Source organism: Filicampus tigris, chromosome 17 (genome assembly GCF_054856515.1).
Source record: "Filicampus tigris isolate MCC_2025a chromosome 17, RoL_Ftig_1.0, whole genome shotgun sequence".
NCBI lineage: Eukaryota > Metazoa > Chordata > Actinopteri > Syngnathiformes > Syngnathidae > Filicampus > Filicampus tigris.
In genome coordinates, this window is record NC_141233.1 from 4,277,564 (window position 1) to 4,296,564 (window position 19,001).

At 39.9% G+C, this 19,001-nt stretch overlaps 1 protein-coding gene across 2 annotated transcripts; it reads left to right on the plus strand.

Moving 5' to 3' along the window:
• Positions 1-5: 5 nt before the first annotated feature.
• c2cd2 (C2 calcium dependent domain containing 2) lies at positions 6-15,141 on the plus strand. 2 transcript variants are annotated; one of them, XM_086013183.1, is made up of 14 exons: positions 6-821; positions 1,162-1,257; positions 3,207-3,326; positions 6,168-6,269; positions 6,421-6,537; positions 7,047-7,155; positions 8,302-8,410; positions 8,511-8,575; positions 8,694-8,809; positions 8,896-9,064; positions 9,969-10,210; positions 10,278-10,545; positions 12,862-12,898; positions 13,217-15,141. In XM_086013183.1, exons 1-14 carry the CDS (start codon positions 537-539, stop codon positions 13,299-13,301), a joined length of 1,920 nt encoding a protein of 639 aa, XP_085869309.1. In that variant the 5' UTR covers positions 6-536; the 3' UTR covers positions 13,302-15,141. The 2 variants fall into 2 exon arrangements, with proteins under 2 accessions (XP_085869309.1, XP_085869308.1); XM_086013182.1 differs by lacking the exon at positions 12,862-12,898.
• The last annotated feature ends 3,860 nt before the right edge of the window (positions 15,142-19,001 follow it).

The following is a 19,001-nucleotide window of genomic DNA, read 5'->3' on the forward strand; positions in this document are numbered from 1 at the left end:
TAACTTCTACAATTACACTGCACATACAAACCTACTCCAGAGACGAGAGGCGTTCACTGTCTCGCTTCACCTTTTGAAAATGTTTCATTGGAACCTTGTTTTAAAATTGGACACCGTCTTCCGGCGCCTCACCGAGAACTTTGGATATAATTCCTTTTAGGGGAAAGTTTGTCAGTCCTCGCTGCTAATGAGCTGGTTATGCGAGCCGTAGCCGGGAATAGCCAACTGAGCTAACGAACGATTTCGGAGGTGTATTATTGTGCAGACTCGCCTGACACGAGAAATTACCTTTAGCTATGAGAAGGAGCGATTGTAAGAGCTGTCGCCGTTTCCATTAGGGACTTGGATTTATCCTCAAATAACAACATGGACAAGAAGCATAATTTATTTTGGGGATCGAGTGCAACACAGTTATTATTACTAAAGAGTAATTGCCTTAATTGATTATATTATTTTATAAACAAAACTAAAGATGCAAAGGACACTTTCATTGGAGATGTGTTAAGCTGTGTAGTCTTCCTTTTCATCCGCAAAGAATGTCCGACCTGGAAAGTTCCAGATCATATTTTGGTCTGGCAGATCCACAGTGGCTATGTATGGTCACACTTTTCATTGCATCCCTAGTTACCCTGGTACTGTATTTTGTACAGTATTTCCAACTAAGGGCAACAGGGTTGGAGAAGACAGTAGCAGAGGACAATGCGGCGAAGGAGGAAGCCGCCTCTCTGCTAGGATGGGCGCTGTCACTTAATAGTTGGAAACGTCAGTGGAGAGGGGCATGGTGCAAGGCTTTGAATGCCCAATCAAGGGACACTAGTGGGGTAAGTAATTACTGTACTGCCTCGTCACCTCACTATCACATTCAATAAATAACCGAATGTGTCAAATTGTAAACGACCACTGTTTGTCACTCGTCATTTATGACAGATGCCAGTGTTATTGTTTGCACCCAATATTAAGCACAAACTGAGCATTGTTACCTTTATAACAGCAGATTGTTATTAGATGTGCAGATGGTTGAAATTTGGCAGGTCTGTGCATGCAGCGACAGTGCCTTAGCATTAGTAATGAAAGACAGCTCAGGTATTTGCTCAGTTATTGGTTGCCAATTCACTCGGTGGATGTTGCTAATTTGCCTGTTTTTGACTTTGTCTTGACCAGAGTCTACTTATTCTGACCTTCGATGAAAATGACGACGAAGCATCAGAGCTCAAGATCAGCCAAGTGTCCTGTTTTACAAAATCAGCCAAAAACAAGGTACACTTGACATAATTATACAAAGGACCCCTAACATATTTGCAGTTTGGCATTTGCAAATTCACATACGTATATTATTTGAAACATACCCGCTGTTATTCATGGAAAAGCTTACTTCTTTACTATTTTCTACAGAATAGCAACAAAAAGTCTTGGCAATGTATTGATCTCCTGTACTGTATGTACTTTTGAGAGTACACTGATACTGTATCAGTACCACTTTACCTACCGGACATGTAAATTCCGGGCAGGTGATTGCCGATTGTAAATCATGCCATGTAAAATGGATGATGTACGATTTCAGAGGCGTTCGAAAGAGTTTCCAGCTCAGCGCCGTGCATAAATGTCTATTCGGCTACTGGATTTACATCCATTGTACAATGTTTACATGTCAGCCTCAGCATTCATTAGTTATAGTGTAGAACAGAAGGGAGGCATCCATAGATCTCTAATTGACTTGTGTCTGTACCTCACTTGAAGAAGACCGCCTCTTTAATCAATACCTGCCCTTAATTTAGTTGCAAAAGAGCCGTAATGACCAGAGCAGCATGTTTGCCTATTGCCTGCAGTTTCAACCACTGACTCATTCACTAATGTTTTTTTCAGCTCTAGTTCATTCATCCATTAAACCAAGAGTGGCACAAAACAGTGACCGTTTTTGTTTTATTGTGAATTTGTTGGACTCACATTTTGTGGGACACTCTACATAATAAAGATTACTCACCTCAAGGGGTAACGCCATAAAAGGTTTATTTATAATTTAGCTGGAATAGTGATACATTTTGTCAATATTATTACCTAAGTAGATTGGGTCCCTGTTTGCTGTAGTAAGTGAATTTAACAAGCTGCTACGACAAAGAGGATTGGAAACAATTCTTTTTCTTTTTGTTGTTTGCAATTATATGCACAAACATACTCACAGCTCCGTTGTTATTGTGGGAAGTGTAATGAACAGAGGCTTTTTCTTACTTAGCACTGTGTCTTTATTTAAGAAGCTTACGTTGGCACATTGGTTGATTGCGAAAAGGCGCAGGCAGCGATAAATGCATAGGTGTGTGTATATATATGTTTACATTTACGATCCCTCTGTAGTGGTTTAATAGCGTACTTGCACAATGCACACAGACCAAAAAGTCATATAGAATGAAGGGTTCAAAACCAGTTCGGATTCTGTCAGTGAGTAGGTATTCTATAGGAGGTACTGTAGTTACAAATTACTAAGCATATATGGTACTTTCATCACAGTTTGTTACCTAGTTTGTTTGTTATCCAGTACTGTAATGATTTTTCACCATTTTTGTGCTGCTGAGACCCCTGCCAAGTCAGTTTTTTTTCATTATTAATCAGGTTAAGCATTAAATTGTAGAGTTTCATTAATACCAACATTTATCCAGTAATAATATAATTGGATTATTATGTTTTTTTTGTTTGTATTTTGAAGCTGCAAACAAGCTCTGTTGGACATTTTTTTTTTTTTTACATTCTCCCTGTTATTTATTAATAAATAAATACCTACGTTATGAAAATAAACGTAACCTCTTCAGTGGAAGAAAATCTCAAACAAAGCCACTAATAGTTGTATAGCATAATTGAATTCCTGAATAGAGAAAATTGAAAATACATCATCTTGGAGTACAGTACTTGCATTTTCTTAAAGTTAAATGACTTAATTAACAGCTCTAGCCAAAATCACACGTTTGTGGATTTACTTTTATGATCCCTGACATCCCATAATCTACGTTATGGCATGTTCAACAGAAATTACTTTTGACAAAGCATAATGCGTGAATTTCCTAGTGTCAGCCTGTCATTTTATGACCTAATAGAGTTTCACTAACAGTATTTGAAGTTGCTTTTGAATGACATGGAATAGATCATTGTGGTTGCACAGAGCACTAACATTCGTAGTTGTTACATCTTTTCAGTGGCTTGCTGTCTTCCTCCAACAGGCTGCTTGCTGTTGCGTGGTCGGTGAAAAGCTTCAGTTCTCTCTTGGTGTGTCCACAGCCACATCATTGTCAGAAGATCCTTGTAAATACACAGTGTGTATATCCCCACTGGAGCTGCAGGTAAATTGTACTGAATTGTATCGCTATAGCAAACAGAATCATCTGTGGCTTTTACACAGTGTGAATACTGGAGTGTTGTTTAATGGGAGATCTTATTAAAAGTGAAATGCGGCACAGATTTGGATCACCGTCTCTCTGTAGCATTAGATTACATGGTTGAGGTATCTGTCTGGGCTTGGCAAATGTCCCAAATGCTTCACTGCAATCAGCGTCAGGCTCATTGCCTGTTAAATGTCCCACTTCATCTAAATTGTTCATATACCGGTACTATTCTGAAATATTAGCACAGTGGACAGTAACCTTTTGTTTTTAGGTTTATATGACAAAAATTGGGTCCAGAAGTATTTAGACAATTTTAACTCTTAAATTAAGATGTTTCACACAAACCTCCATCAAGGACTTACTGACATATATTCAGAGCACATTAAAATCTCAGGGACTCAGAAGTATTTATCATAATTGTTCATATTTGGATTTTCTTGAAGGCAAAGGAATTGAATAGTCTTCTTCAGTGGCACAGTGAGATGCCTGATCCCAAAGCACTTGTTCACACTTACAGAAGTGAAGATAGGAAGGCAAGCGAACAAGCAGTAAGTGAAAGGCTGCCATGAAAGGCCTGGCAAAGCCTCTCCAAGGAGGAAACTAGTAATTGTGTGAGATCCATGTGCTCTAGACTTAGGGTACTCATTGACCGCAAAGGATTTTCTAGCATTTAGAAATCATAGTTTGTTCTAGGTGCATGCATGTCAATTGTCCACATACTTTTGTGCCTCAACAAGAACAGGTACTCTGCAGAAAATGGATGTCATTCTCGAAAGGTTTTTTTTTTTTGTGAAACCTCTTAAATCAATGCTCAAAGTGTACAATTCAATAATCAGACCTTAATTAGCATTTTTTAAAAATTCATTGTGGTAGTGTCTAATTATTATAATTCTGACATTACCCAATACCTCTGGACCTCACTACAACGCCCAGATTTGGTACTTTTAATATTCCAGTGATTGTTCGCCACTATCAAATGATACATATTCACTTTGCTGACTAACATTGGTAAATAGCGTGTGGATAGCTCAGCTACTCAAATTAGCATACCAGTCATCAATTGAAATATTCTTAGTTTACCTTCCCTCATGTAACCCAACAACATTGAGCTCTAGTCTGATTTTAGCTACACTAAGCTTTTATCCCGTATTTAGGTTCAGTTTAAGATCTTCTATGCAGGCTAACCCACTTGTTTAAAGATTATTTTTAAACCAATAAGGTGCTTGTCACACCTCTGCGCTCCCTGAGCTCTTTGTACCATAAATACAACTTGAGTGAGTGGCTAGAGAGCTAAAGTCCGGATTAATTGAAGCGGCAGGTCAGCATAAAGGAGGTTTCAGTGTTTGCTCTTGCTGTTTCAGCCTAGTCGAGAAAGGTCAGAAAGCCTTTTCATAAGACCCCATGCATCCAGTGGAACATTGGTTAGCATTTGACTCGCATCTAGGCTAGAATGGTCCTGGCATGTCATGCTGTGGGTGTGTGGATAAGTGGAACACAAGCACTGGCTGTTGACAGCATGGACCACAATAATACACGTGATACACAATTGGGGGCAGTTGAGGGCCTTTCAAGCCACTCTTGTACCACATGGCTTCTTGCATGTGAGCACGCCCATGTGACACTTTTGTGTAAACTCTGTTATGCAAATAAATTGCACACTGTTAAATACCAGGCACTGTTGTATCAGTCAGGTGGTTTGAATTGCAAAGCCATTTTAATGCCATTCAGTGAATGTAAAAGGCTTTTCTGGCAGAAGATTTTTGCTGTTTTGTTTAATGCTGTGCTCAAAAAAATATCTTATTTGTTACGGGAACTCTACTATTTATGTGGACTGATTTGGCAGTCAGTGCAGTGCACACTGTGATATTGTTCTTTGGATCCTTCTAGATGTCCTCATTGCTATCTGATGTGGCGTTGGTTTGGGATGTTTGGCATTACACAGGCAGCTTTGAAGTCCGACACTTAAAATCCAGGCATGCTCGGACACGATTGGCAGCTGTAGTTTGTACTGTTCTCGCCTGTTCTTTTGCGTCATCTCTTAGCAGATGCCTTTAATTTTGGAATTTACCTTTTTTTTTTTTTTTTTTAAACCCCTTTCCTCTTTTTCAGGCTGACTAAATAGAATTTCACACATTTACTATTTTAGCTTGTGTTTGAAAATGGAGCATTTTAACTAATTAAGGAGATAAGATTGAACTTTTAAGGTGTGGGCAAAGAGCCAAAAAAGTGCAGTTGGTATTATTATTTTTAGTAGTAGTAAGTGCAAATGTAGATGTATTTCATGTGTATATAATTTAAAGTGGGGTGTGCATATACCTGCATATGTGGAATGTTGGTGATTAGGCAAGGCCAAATGCATATACTGTATACCAAAAGTACAAAGTATATTGGTTCTAAATTACAAAGAGTTATGGTAATGCAAGTGGCTGAGTCACGACGTAGTAAATACGTATGCTGCACAAAGCATGACTGCGGACTTGTCGATCATGAATATGAATGTTTGTAATGAGTCTTAAATGGGATTACTTCCGTTAGTTTTTTGAATATTTATTTTACAGTATATTTAGTTATTTTATACTGTTATCCATTTGTTTGAAATCGGTGTTGCATCCTTTTTGACAGCCAAAGCACTAGAGACTTTAAGGGCCTTTTTATTTCATTTTTTTAATAAATATACTGTAGTCGAAAAAGCATTTAAATTTGCCACCAGTGGAAGTACTGTACTGTAATTAGCATGATATGACCTACTGTAACACCCCCTTCAGGGATCATTAATATTCTGCTCTCTGTGTTACTCAGCTTGAGCTACAATTGCATGAAGCTCAAGATCAGGTTGGAGTGAGCTGGGGGATTTCTCATCTGGAGACAGAAATGGTGCAGGTGACACCTAGTTTGATCCAGGTAATTTCCTCCTATGGCTAATGCCTGGATCACCCAGCAAAGACTTTGACTGCAATTTAAAATGATTGAATTTACACGCTGTATGTATGAACAGTGAGAAGGTCGAGTTAGATGTACATGTTCGAAGTGCTGTAATTGTCTGTCTTATCAGGAGAATGTCAGCACTTCCTGTGTGGCTGCAGTAAAGGAGCAGTTGAGGCAAGTGCTCTGTGCGACGCGAGCCTTTGTGTTATTGAGCTGCAAGACTTCTCAGGCCTCTGAGGTCAAGGTGGGTGGTTGAGTCATGCCTCATTTAATAGTGCGGAAGAGGCTAAATGTAATGCTTAGCGTTTAGCTTTCTGCTGTTGTTTGATTTATTTACATCTTTTATAGTCAAAAGTCTATAAGAAAACATTTGACAAGCAACATTTTGATTGCTTTGAGTTAGAGTAGGAATTCCTTTCTTATGTTGCAGCGAGTACAATATTTAGTTTTTTTAAATATAGCCTATGGTGCTTTAATAGAAGATTAACATATTGTTTCTTATGCGAGATGCGTTCACTCTTTTCTTTTACCCTTTAAGATTAATTTAATTTACAGTAGCAACTGTCAATGTGTTGTTTAGAATAATAAAGGGAAAGATCACAGTGTTCATTGAACTTTTCATGTTTTTTTTTTGCCATTTTAGTGTTTTTTCCCCAAGTTGTAGACAAGATACTGCTAGATAGATACTGTATGTCAAATTAAATGACAAACATAAAAAAAATATATATATATTGAATTCACTTTCTTCAACAGAAACCTTGCAGCAAAGTGTTTTCACCCCCCAAGCCTCCTCGCGCGCACGACTGGAAGCTGCTGGTGAAAAACATTCGTGTGACACTCCATCAGCAGGAAGATGCTGCAGGTAAGATTATTGTGTCCAACTGCAACGGCTTTCTAATCGTAGTGTTCAGAACTCCAAACCAAACTCCGTTGTCAGTGTTGTGGCTGCAGAGGTTGGTGTTACTTGCATATCATGGTACCATGGCATTTTCAGTTCAGCAAAAGCTTATCATTGGTCTTATCTCAATGTCACTCTGTAAAATTATTTATTGCACCAGAGTGTGGGCTTGACTACACAAGAGACATTCCTGATAGGTTTGTATAACATATCATCCTGATAGGTTTGTATAACATATCATTGGATCAAAACTTTTTAAAATACAAAATTAAAATCAAACAACATAATACAACATTATTGCAAAAAGCCTTCTTACTGTATTTGGAAGTCAGTAAAGTACATCAACACAATCATTATGCAGTTGCGATAGTCAAGACGTGAGGAGACAAAAGCTTGAATGATCATTTCTAGTTCAAAATGAGATGGCATGGACCAAAGTTTAGAAATAATTTTGAGGTGGAAAAAAGATGGTTTTCAGTTCTGCAGAGATCCGCATAAGTATTCTACCCATCAATGAAACCGTAATGCTGGCGACATCTCACAGCTTGTTCCTTACTTTGACATGATCATTTCTTCAAGTAAAGAACCGCTTTAGTGACAGCTTCACTTGCGTGACTTCTTGTGGTTTGAAGACAGGCGTAGTCAGCTACAGTACTCTATCTGTGCTTTCACATAATATTCTTGTGGCTAGTGTATTTCCATTGTATTTGTCTTTGGTCCTCTACTTCATAGGTTGCCTCCTATAATCCTAATTATCTTTAGTAGAGAAGATAATTCATTCTGTGGATAACGTTAGATGCCACTCTTTTCACCCATCAGAATGAGGAACAAAAGTTACCAAAGCAATATTCAACGTTCAGCAACGCTGTTTATTAAATTAGCTGTCACATCTGTTGAATAATGTGTCTGACTCAAGGAAGACATTGAAGCCCTTCTTTGAGACACAGTTATAATCTTTATATTTACTAATATGTAGATATATTCCTCTCCTGATTCTCCCGAGTCTCCTGATTTACAAACAGTTGGCCTTGATTATGGGCTGCACCCTTCATTGTTCCAATTCTGATGCGGACTGTAAGATGATCTTTTCTTTTTTTTTCCTGATTGCAGGCAGCATAAGTCCTTTGTGTGTACTGCAGTTAGATGACCCTCCACAAAAGTTTAATACGCCCGTTCTGAAGAACACAGCCAATCCTGCCTGGGATCAGCCTTTTGTCTTGTAAATTTCACAACACACACGCATCACAGAAACCAGTACTGTCTTCCTCTCTCGCAAAAATAAGTATTTTCACACTCCCTGTAATATTCGTTTCCCCCAGCGAACTGAATGGCCGATCAAAAAAGCTTATTATTCTGTTGATGAATGATGGACAACCTCAAGAGGGTGAGGGAAAAACATTTTTTTTGAGCATTTTTTTAATTAAGGGTTTTTAAACCCATGCTATGAACATCACATTGTTGGTCTGTTTTACTAAACTTTATGTTCTCTCTCTCGATTTCAGATAACCTTTTGGGCCAGGTGTCAGTGCCTTTTGACCTCGTTAGGAAGCAGCCCAAAGGAAAACAAACATTTTCACTCATGACCAAAGATGTAGTGACTGGATCCCTTACTACTGATGTAAGACTCACATACTTTTTCCTCTATCAGAGGTTTCCCAGCAACACTGTTGTAGAGTCTTAATTGTGGGGAACCCCATTTCTCAGTTTACATACCTGGACCCCAGTGAGGTGAGGACCTGGCAGCCTCCAACCCCAGCCTCCACCAAGAGAGTGGAGATGGACCGTACTGTCATGCCCTGCGGCACGGTGGTCACCACCATCACTGCAGTCAAGAGCAAACCGGGCCGGGTGCTCCCTGCGGGACTCAGCATTGGTACAACAGTAAAAAATATGATCTTTAGTTCTTGTAAACAATTCATAGAACCATTACATCGTGTGTGTGCCTTTTCTGACAACTAAGTGCTATAGGTCAGCCATATTAATTGCAACAAGGCGTGGTTAGGACTGCACCATCTTAACTAAATTGGTGTGGAAAACCCAACTATTTATGCTTCAAGTTGGAGGCACGCCTCAACCACAATTGGTGTCATTCTTTTGGAAAGCAAAACGACAGTTGTTGAAATGCCTTGCAGAGCTCCCGACTAACTTCTTGGTTGCACTGGCGCGGCCAACTTTTTTCTTGGTCGACAGCGCTGAAGTTAGTTACACCAAATTTATTGACCGCATCTCATTCGCAGAGCTGGCAACCTACAGAAATTCACGTTCTGAAAACAATTTATCTGAATTTTCATATTTTTAAATTACTGTCAGGAACGTTACGGTGGTACTACATGCGAGAGAGTGTTTTATGTATATTTCATAGTAATCCTTCAAAGAATGAATTACTCACAAAAATATGATTGAGTTACTTAGCAGTAACAAATCAACAAAGCGCATTGCACAGATATTTTAAAATGAAGGCAGGACCCTAAACATTTTAGTGCTACTGGCCATTTTCATGTGAAGACATATTCGAGGTCCAAAATAAAAACAAATTATTTAAAAATATCACTCACCATAACTGTGCGTCAACAAGCTGTGGCAATTTGTATTCCAGCAAGTATTAACTCGTCATTACTCTCGCCCAGAGCAGTCCAGGTGTGACTGATTCAATACCCTTAGAATCAATATTTAATAATAATAATAATGCATCAGATTTATATCAAATTAATTTTGCTGGCGCCAGAGATACGCTTGACCTTTTTAATTAGCTTAACGTCTGTCGTCTTTCTCCGCAGATTCTTCACATAAAGCTATAACCCAGAGGCCCAAGCTTTCCGAGCGGCGTGTTTCAGAGCAGATGTCAATGTTGGGACCAACAGTTAGCAAGGCCCTGTCTTCTTCAGACACGGAGTTGCTGATGCTAAACGGCACCGACCCTGTGGCCGAGGCCGCCATCAAACAACTCCATCAGTCTGCCAAGCAGAAGCTCAGGTCCCCAGTGAAGAAGAGTACCATCATCATCTCTGGGATTGCCAAAGTAAGGATGAGGTAGCTCAGCTCCACAGTTGACTTGCATTTCTGCTTGACGGTGATTCTTTTCTCAGACGCCATTGTCCCAGGATGATGAACTAGCTCTGATGGCAGGCTACGCTGCAGCAATGGATGCTTCCATGTCAGACGAAAGCTCCTCTCAGGATATGACCACGGCGATCGTGTCGGGGACCAGTAGCCCACCGGAGGGTTCGGAACACGAGGACGGTCCCAGTGGAGTGGGCCGTCCACCCGAGAATTGGGAGAGCCACGCCGGAGAGGATCTAAATCATACCTCACTCTCCATGTGTGTGTCGGAGGTCAGCTGCAAAAAGAGAAGAGGTGAGACATGGTGTAATTTGCCGTTTTGTACGACAGTGAAACCTCCAAAGTCAAATACTACGAAAGACTGACAATTTGGAGTTCAACCAGAATTTCTGGAAAAATGTGCCTCAAGAGCCACACAAAACTTCCAAACCATCATTGAATGATGTAAGGCGAGAACTAGCTGAAGATCACTGAATATCTAAAGCACATATGTCAGAGTCAAGGCCCGCGGGCCGGATATGGCCTGCGAGAAGGTTTTCTACGGCCCCTGGCATGATATTGTTTTATTATTAGATCCGGCCCGCGGCAAGCCGGTGTGGGTAGCAGATGTGATCGGGTCCTTCGCGCCCTCCAGTGACGTCACGCTTTGTAATATATTGTAGCGTCTTCCAAGAACATAGTTTAATTGTCACGTTTTTATTAGTCCAACCGGCTACTGTGGGCCGCAGCCGACGCCAACACAGTACGACAACCGTTCAGTCAAAAAAGTGCAACGGCTCTCCTCCTCCGCTCCTCTCGCTTCACTAACCTCGGAAACACAAGCCGGCAAAACACAAATTCGACCACAACACAGATAACCCAATTCGTTACACTATTTCTGTCATATATTTCTTTCCATCTATGTTTGCCACCCCCTGGCTGTTGTGTTTGCTAAATATAAAATAACGAACATTACCGCTACTTAAGCGAGGGTCATCCTTCGGTCGACTGAAGACTTTCTGAAGTCACTCTTTTGTGGCTTTCAGAATCGTATTGTGGTGAAAAGTTATTCGGAGTAAAACACACTTTATTAAGAAATACTTCATGTTAGAAAGCTCACTTTGTTTTACTATTAGTAATTGTTGGCATTCGATAAATTCATTGAGTTTCGATGTAGTGCTGAAATGTCCCACACTGTGAGCAAGCATTAAACGCTCCTCGAGCGCTAAGTGTTGATAACGAGTGACTTTTTTTCCCCCTTTTTCCTCCTTCGACACAGCTCGTAGTTTGTTCGTGCCAGCAAACTCAGTAGTTGCAGATTGCCCGTGTTTCACCACGTTTATTGTTGTGTGTAAATGTTAAAAGGTGAGTTTAATCATTGTAAGCTCGTGTCAGGTAACTGCTGTGCATAATAGCATAGATATGTTCTCGTGAGTGATGTCACGTTGATGAACACTAGTTAGTTATTTCGGCTAGTATACTAACTATTCTAGTGATGAAACGTGTGAATGTGTATTGTATGTACTGTTTGACTGTTTAATTGCTTAATACAGCGAATTGTAATGTTTAGGCATATTGTTAACTAATGGATGCGCATTGGATTATGTTGCTAGGTTATTCTTTGCCTGTGTCGTTGCAGACCACAATAAATAGGCGTGTCAAGTGGAATACGGGCCTGTGTTCGCACCCACATCCATACCTTGCCACTCTAAAATAGAGTCAGCTGGAGACATCATACCAATCATATGATCCTCTCCGTTATCAATGCACAGTTCATACAATCCTGCAGCCCGAGTCAACAAGAAAATTGTTTCCAGTTTGGCAGGAAAAACGCAAACGTTCCGCTGATCTTGTTTCACAAGACAGGCAGCGGCTTCTTCTCGGGTCCTAAGCGGAAGTGACATACGAGCTGCCTCGCAAAAGTAGCAGTAATGTACTTCATTTTATTTAGTAACTCCGAACATAAAAACACAACAGCCAGGGTGTTAACAACCATAGAGGCAAAGAAATATATGTCAGAAATATAAAGCGTGACATCGTCGTCAGGTGCGAAGGACCCGATCCAATCTTGATATTTTAAAACATTTGAATGAAGATTCTATCAGTCCGGCCCTCGGCTTGAAGCAAAACATTTTTATTTGGCCCTCCGTCCATTTGACTTTGACACCCCTGATCTAAAGGATTACCTCTACAGCTGTTTGTCTTTTGTGATGCCACCATAGAATGGTGCCGGTGATCACAAAATTAAAATGATAACCGGAAATGGCTTCTCAGAGCAATATAATACATGAATTAATATCGATTCCATGCATAAATTTCCCCATTGTGCGGCTAATATTGTCTTGGTGATAGATTGATCTGAGAAATTACAGTACATAATTTACTTTTCATTATTTCCGTGGTGAAATTTGTTTTGACGTTAGAACGACTTGGAAGTTAAACATCACAGAATGCATTGTATTCGACTTTGGAGGTTTTTTGTTGATTACATCACAATTACAAACAGGTTGATTTAGACCACTTTTCTCTTATGCTGTTTTATGTCTGCGATGTCTTGGTTCTACGGTCAGTTTTCTTTTCTCTTTCCCATACACTGTCTCAACATTTGTGCTATGATTACGGCCATCTTAGGGGAAAGCAGTCCTAAGCACGCATTATGTCCTGATGAGTAAGTTACCACTTGTGGGTAGTAGTAGCTTTAGTACTCTAGTTTTTTGTGTGTGTAGTTTGAGCATAGGTAGAAGTTACACATTGTTCTCTTCAAGGCATTTATTTGCCTTTTGTTATTTTCATGTTTTTTCAAGAATTTTCTCACTTTAATGTTGAACTGTTAATTGTAAAACATAATATAAAAAGCAATCACTATAGGGCAACCATGTATTTATTTTTATGTTAGATCACCGCACTTTTTGGTAAACCTAAATTTCTCAACCCAAGCGTCCACTCAAATGATGAAAGTAAGTCTCTCCCCCACCTTGCACTACAGGCAGCTTCCTTCAGAAGAGCGCCAAGCTGTTCTTCCGGCGGCGGCACCAGCGCAAGGACCCTGGAATGAGCCAGTCGCACAATGACCTGGTGTACCTGGAGTCTCCTGCTACCGTTGAGCGGGCCAGCAAAACCGCCACGCTCAGCCGCATGCTCAGCCGCAAGAGCAAAAGCAAAGCCAATGGCTCGGCCTCCATTGGGCAACCACCTGCGTGACACCTCCCCCTTTCTTTGACAACTACCACCTCAAACCTGCACTGTGTACAAAGTCCGTGGGATTTTCGTCTTCCAATGGCAGGCCAGCATAGTGGGGCGCCTGCATTATTTGTGACAAAACCTCTGCAGATTATGGTCTTTTACTGCTGCATACTGTTTCAGTGCAAGTGTTGCGCGAGTAGGGCTTATTTTCATTTGATTGCAGGGGATATTATTTTGCATGTTTTCTCAATTTGGCTTTATGCAGCCTTCTCAAAGTGCTTGTGTGGCCTTGAATCTGACGGATGGGACTGATGTGGGCCTTCGTCTCTACCTCCCTGATGTTGAGTTTGAAATGTCAACCACCCCTGCTGTGAACCGTAGCTTTCGTACGATGGATCAACAGGACCAATGACGAAGATGAGAGTGAGATTTGAGGATTTGCACAGTTTTCAGTATACCGTTCTATTTTCAGTGCAATGACTGCTCCAAACATTCACAAAGGGAGATGATGCATTGCATCGAATTTTCGGTGTAAGTTAGTGAGAGTTGTGTGACTACTTCTGAAGATGAATACTCTGAAATATGATATTTAAACACAACATTTGTATGCATAATGTTATTTCTTTTAAGTTTTACTCAGAGGTCAGTACATCAGATGTGAGTGATTTGCAAATACAGAAGCACCTGTAACACATCAAAATCTGTATCAGCCATGCAATATCAACAGAGTGGGATCACAAATAATTTCACTTAAATATCAAAATCAATGTCCCAGATATCGTTGATACAAACTCACAACACTGTTGATAGTATAACATGATGTGTGTATTTTGGGTGTGACTTTAAAAATGTATTGAGTCTTCCCAAAACATTTTTCATGTACACTAAAATGACCTTCTCACTGCAACTTTGACATCACACTCAGCCACACTTATTGAGTTTCACACAAACAACCAGTTTTCTATTTATTCCTCCAGTTCCTCGGCTAAGATAGCCACAGTCCTACACAATGCATTTTATTTAACATCCTGTATCTTTGAACACGATTGAACGGTCTCAAAAGAAATTCAGCTAATGATTGTATCTTTTTTGCATCATTCATATAGGTCTGCAGGCTGTGGTAACTACTGTACCTTCATTCTTCATAAGGTGCAAAATGATGTGCTGCGCTAAGATTGCCTTACAGTAGTTCTGTACATTTTGCAACAATGTGCTCTAGAATAGAACCTTGACTCAGCTTTTGGCTCTATTCTTGGAGCACTGAAGGAAGAGCTGAGACGGACGTTCAGCTGTGTTCCTACATTATCCCCAATGCATCATCCTGAAGCCTATGCAGCTAAGAAAACGGGGACTTTCGTGTTTATGCCATTGGATATGTCTTGGAACTCATTTGCTTTTCATGACGTTTCAACAGAAACAGGAGAGGAGCGCTTCTTTGTCCTAAATTGTATACTGTGGGCCCTTATCCCATGACAGGTGATGCTCTACCATCAGTGACTCCTGCTTCTTAGGGAAAAAAAAGGTTAACGTTTGCTGAGTGTCAAGTAACCTGTTTGCACTACGCTACTATAAAGCATTCAGTAAACAAAAGGGCTGTTGAATTTTTTTGTTGTTGAGGTTGGTATCTTATGTGTGCACAGAAACAGATCAGCTGTGCAGGTACAGAATTAACCTAACATTGTCAAATCATTACATTTCCAGCAATAAATACTGATTGGATGTTTGGGATTGTGGTATTGATTATAGTTCTTCTCGTGACATTTATGAGCATTATATATATATATATATATATTAATTGTATATATATAAATATACATATTAATTATATATATATATAATTAATATATATAAATTATATATATATATATATATACATATATATATATATATATATACATATATATATATCGGGAATCAGCAACTGGTGGCGCCTTAATTAAAAAAAAAAAAAGTTTTTATGCCAACCCCAAAAATTCTAATACGGCTGAGAAACATAAATGGGGTGGTGGGCATGGGTAAAAAAAACAAATCCTGAGTAAAACGTGAAACAATATGGGGAAAAAAGAAAAGTGCCCAACTGCGAATATGCAGGAGTTGACTGTAGTTTTAAGTTGTAATCATCACGACTGTAGATGGCAGACGTGTCTTGCCCACAAAACGAGGAGGTCAGTTTTGTGCTATCCTTTAAAGGTGTTTTTTCTTATACAAGAGACCTTTTGCACAGGAAAAAAAAATATTACAGGGTGCGATTATTTTGTTGTTAGCTTCAAATCCTTTGTTGTTGGGTTAGGACAGTGGATGTTGTAGACATGCATTGAGCGTTACGAAAAAGTAGTATTTAAGAAGTATACTTTATAAAGTATACTTGTGTATAAGTGTACTAAAGTGTAAGTGTACTTTTATACTAAATAGGAACAAATACTACAAACCAATACTATAAGTCTACTCATTCAATATACTACTAGTATACAAGTCGTATACTTCTAGTCCACAGATTAGTTTACCGATTTATACTTAAAGTGTACCGCAAGTGCACTCATTTATATGCTACTATACAAGTTGTATACTTCAGTTAACACTTTAGTTTACAGGTTCATACTTTAAGTATATCAAAAGGACATTTATGCACCATTATACTTGTACAGTACATTTTAAGATATCTTACTGTGCCTTTCCAAATATATAATAAAAGTAAAAATGTGCATTAAAAAAGTCATCACATCAAATATTTCTTTATTGAGAAAGGGTAGTTCAGGATTTAAATTGTTTCCATTTTCCCCATTTATTTGTTTTGCATCACTTATATTATTTTTTTTTTCTCTATCTTCCTCACATCTGAAGACCAACTCAGGCCACGGACAACCCAAGACCCGGACTGGGGTGGACCTGCAGTGGGCAAATGAGCTGAACCTCTTTTTCAATAGGTTCGATCAAATGCCTGCCCCCGCTCAGTCCCTCCTGCTGCAGCCCCCTACTCCCCCTGCTGTGTGCGTCACCCCCTCCCCTCTTTTCCCCACAGTCTCCAGCTCCCAGCTACACCAGACAGCCAGCACTCCCTCCTGCCCAGCCTTGGCCTTCACAACATCTCAGGTGAAGAACCAGCTGAAGAAGAGGAATGCGAGGAAGGCAGCGGGTCCAGCTGGCATCAGCCCCCAGCTCCTCAAACCCTGCGCAGACATGTTCAACCTGAGCCTGAAGCTGGGCAGAGTCCCCCAGCTGTGGAAAACATCCTGCCTGGTCCCGGTGCCAAAGACCCCCCACCCGAAGGAGCTCAACAGCTTCAGACCAGTGGCGCTGACGTCTCACCTGATGAAGACCCTGGAGAGACTGGTCCTCGTCCACCTGCGCCCCCTCGTGAGCTTCTCAATGGACCAGCCTGGTATCAGCGTGCATGATGCCATCGTCTACCTCCTCCACACTTCACTCTCCCACCTGGAGAAGGCGGGGAGCACTGTGAGGATCATGTTCTTTGATTTCTCCAGTGCTTTCAACACCATCCAGCCCACCCTATTGGGAGACAAGCTGGAGCGGGCGGGAGTGGCCCACCACCTCGCCACATGGATCGAGGATTACCTCACAAACCGGCCACAGTATGTGAGGACACAGGACTGTGTGTCTGACGTGCTCCTCTGCAGCACGGGGGTGCCGCAGGGACCTGTATTGGCTCCCTTCCTGTTCACCCTCTACACTTCGGACTTCAACTACAACACCCCTACCTGTCACCTGCAGAGGTTCTCTGACGACTTTGCGATTGTCGGCCTCATCACAGACGGAGACGATCGGGAGTACAGAGAATTTACTCAGGGTTTTGTGGACTGGTGGAAGCAGAACCGCCTCCTGATCAATGCGGGGAAATCCAAAGAGATGGTGGTGGATTTCTGCAGGTGCCAACACTTTGCTTCTGCACCAGTGAATATCCGGGGAACAGGTGTTGAGAGAGTCTCAATTTACAAGTACCTGGGTGTTCATCCGAACAATAAACTGGACTGGAGCGACAATACGGACGCTCTCTTTCGGAAGGGTCAGAGCAGACTCCTCCTACTCAGGAGACTGAGGTCCTTTGGGGTTCAGAGGATACTCCTCATGAACTTTTATGACTCTGTGGTTGCATCGGTCATTTTCCAGGGAGTGGTCTCCTGGGCAGGCGGCGTCTCGGCCCGGGACAAGAAGAAGCTAGACAAACTGGTCAAGAGGGCCGGCTCTGTCCTGCGCTGCTCCCTGGACTCGGTGGACTCAGTGGGGGACAGGAGGATGATGGCTAAACTGTCATCAATGCTGGACAATCCGGCCCACCCCCTCCAAGGCACTCTAACAGCACTCCACAGCTCCTTCAGCGACAAACTTTTACACCCTCGCTGTGCAAAGGAGAGATTCCGCCGCTCCTTCTTGCCTGCTGCTGTCAGACAGTTTAACAAGAACATTGGGTAGTCTCTACAAACTGGCGGACATTAGTGCAATCGTGCAGTCCTGCTTATATTGTGCAATACTCAACATTCCCCACTATTGTATTTTTATTTTTATCCAATGCTGTTCCTTATATTTCACTGCAGCACTGTCACTTACAGTATTTTTCCTCTGTACTATGTTAATTATAATTATAACGCCGATATTAATTAATCTAAATTTAAAAAAATCCTTGCATGCATTAATTATGATTTAATGTTAATATTTAAAATATAAATATATTTTTTAGTTTAATTAATATAGGCGAAAGCAACTTTTAAATAGCTGTCCACTGTAGTGACCACTTTGCATGAAAGGGTTAAATAAACATGTTCAAACAAATGTTCTGCATTTTGTTCATGTGCCAAACTATGTTGTGTTTTAGTCGAGGCTCTTACTAAATCAGATACGCCAGTATTCAAAAACTCACAAATCAATGGTAAAAAGTGCATCATACATGATATTAAACAACAAAAATCATTACAGATTTCTGGCCTAAAATGATTAAAAACAAAATGTGTTCTTGTTGAGACAGATGATTCTGTGATATAATACCAATGCCAATTAGGGACAAAAACCTGGATCAATAAAGTCAAGTCAAATGTTTTTAACTCCTTTCGTGTGTTTTTAATGTAAATAAAGACAATACAGTTGAGCACTATACAATTGTGAACCTGTAAACTTCAGTACTATGATGTTGAAAATATAGAAATTAAAGCAAACTACTTGTCATTTTACTGAAACACATCTAAACTTCTAAACTGAATGCAAGCTTGAATCAATAACATTTCCTTTTCTTGTAATAATTGGACCAATACTGACAAGGCTAAGTATTGGCACTTTGACAGAAAGAAGTATATGTATATATATGTATATATATGTGTATATATATATATATATATATATATATATATATATATATATATATATATATATATATATATATATATATATATATATATATGTGTATATATATATATATATATGTGTGTATATATATATATATATATATATATATATATATATATATATATATATATATATATATATATATATATATATATATATATATATATATATATATATATATATATATATCGTCGCTGTCCAGTGAAAAACATGCATGTCCAATTTTGTATTTAAAA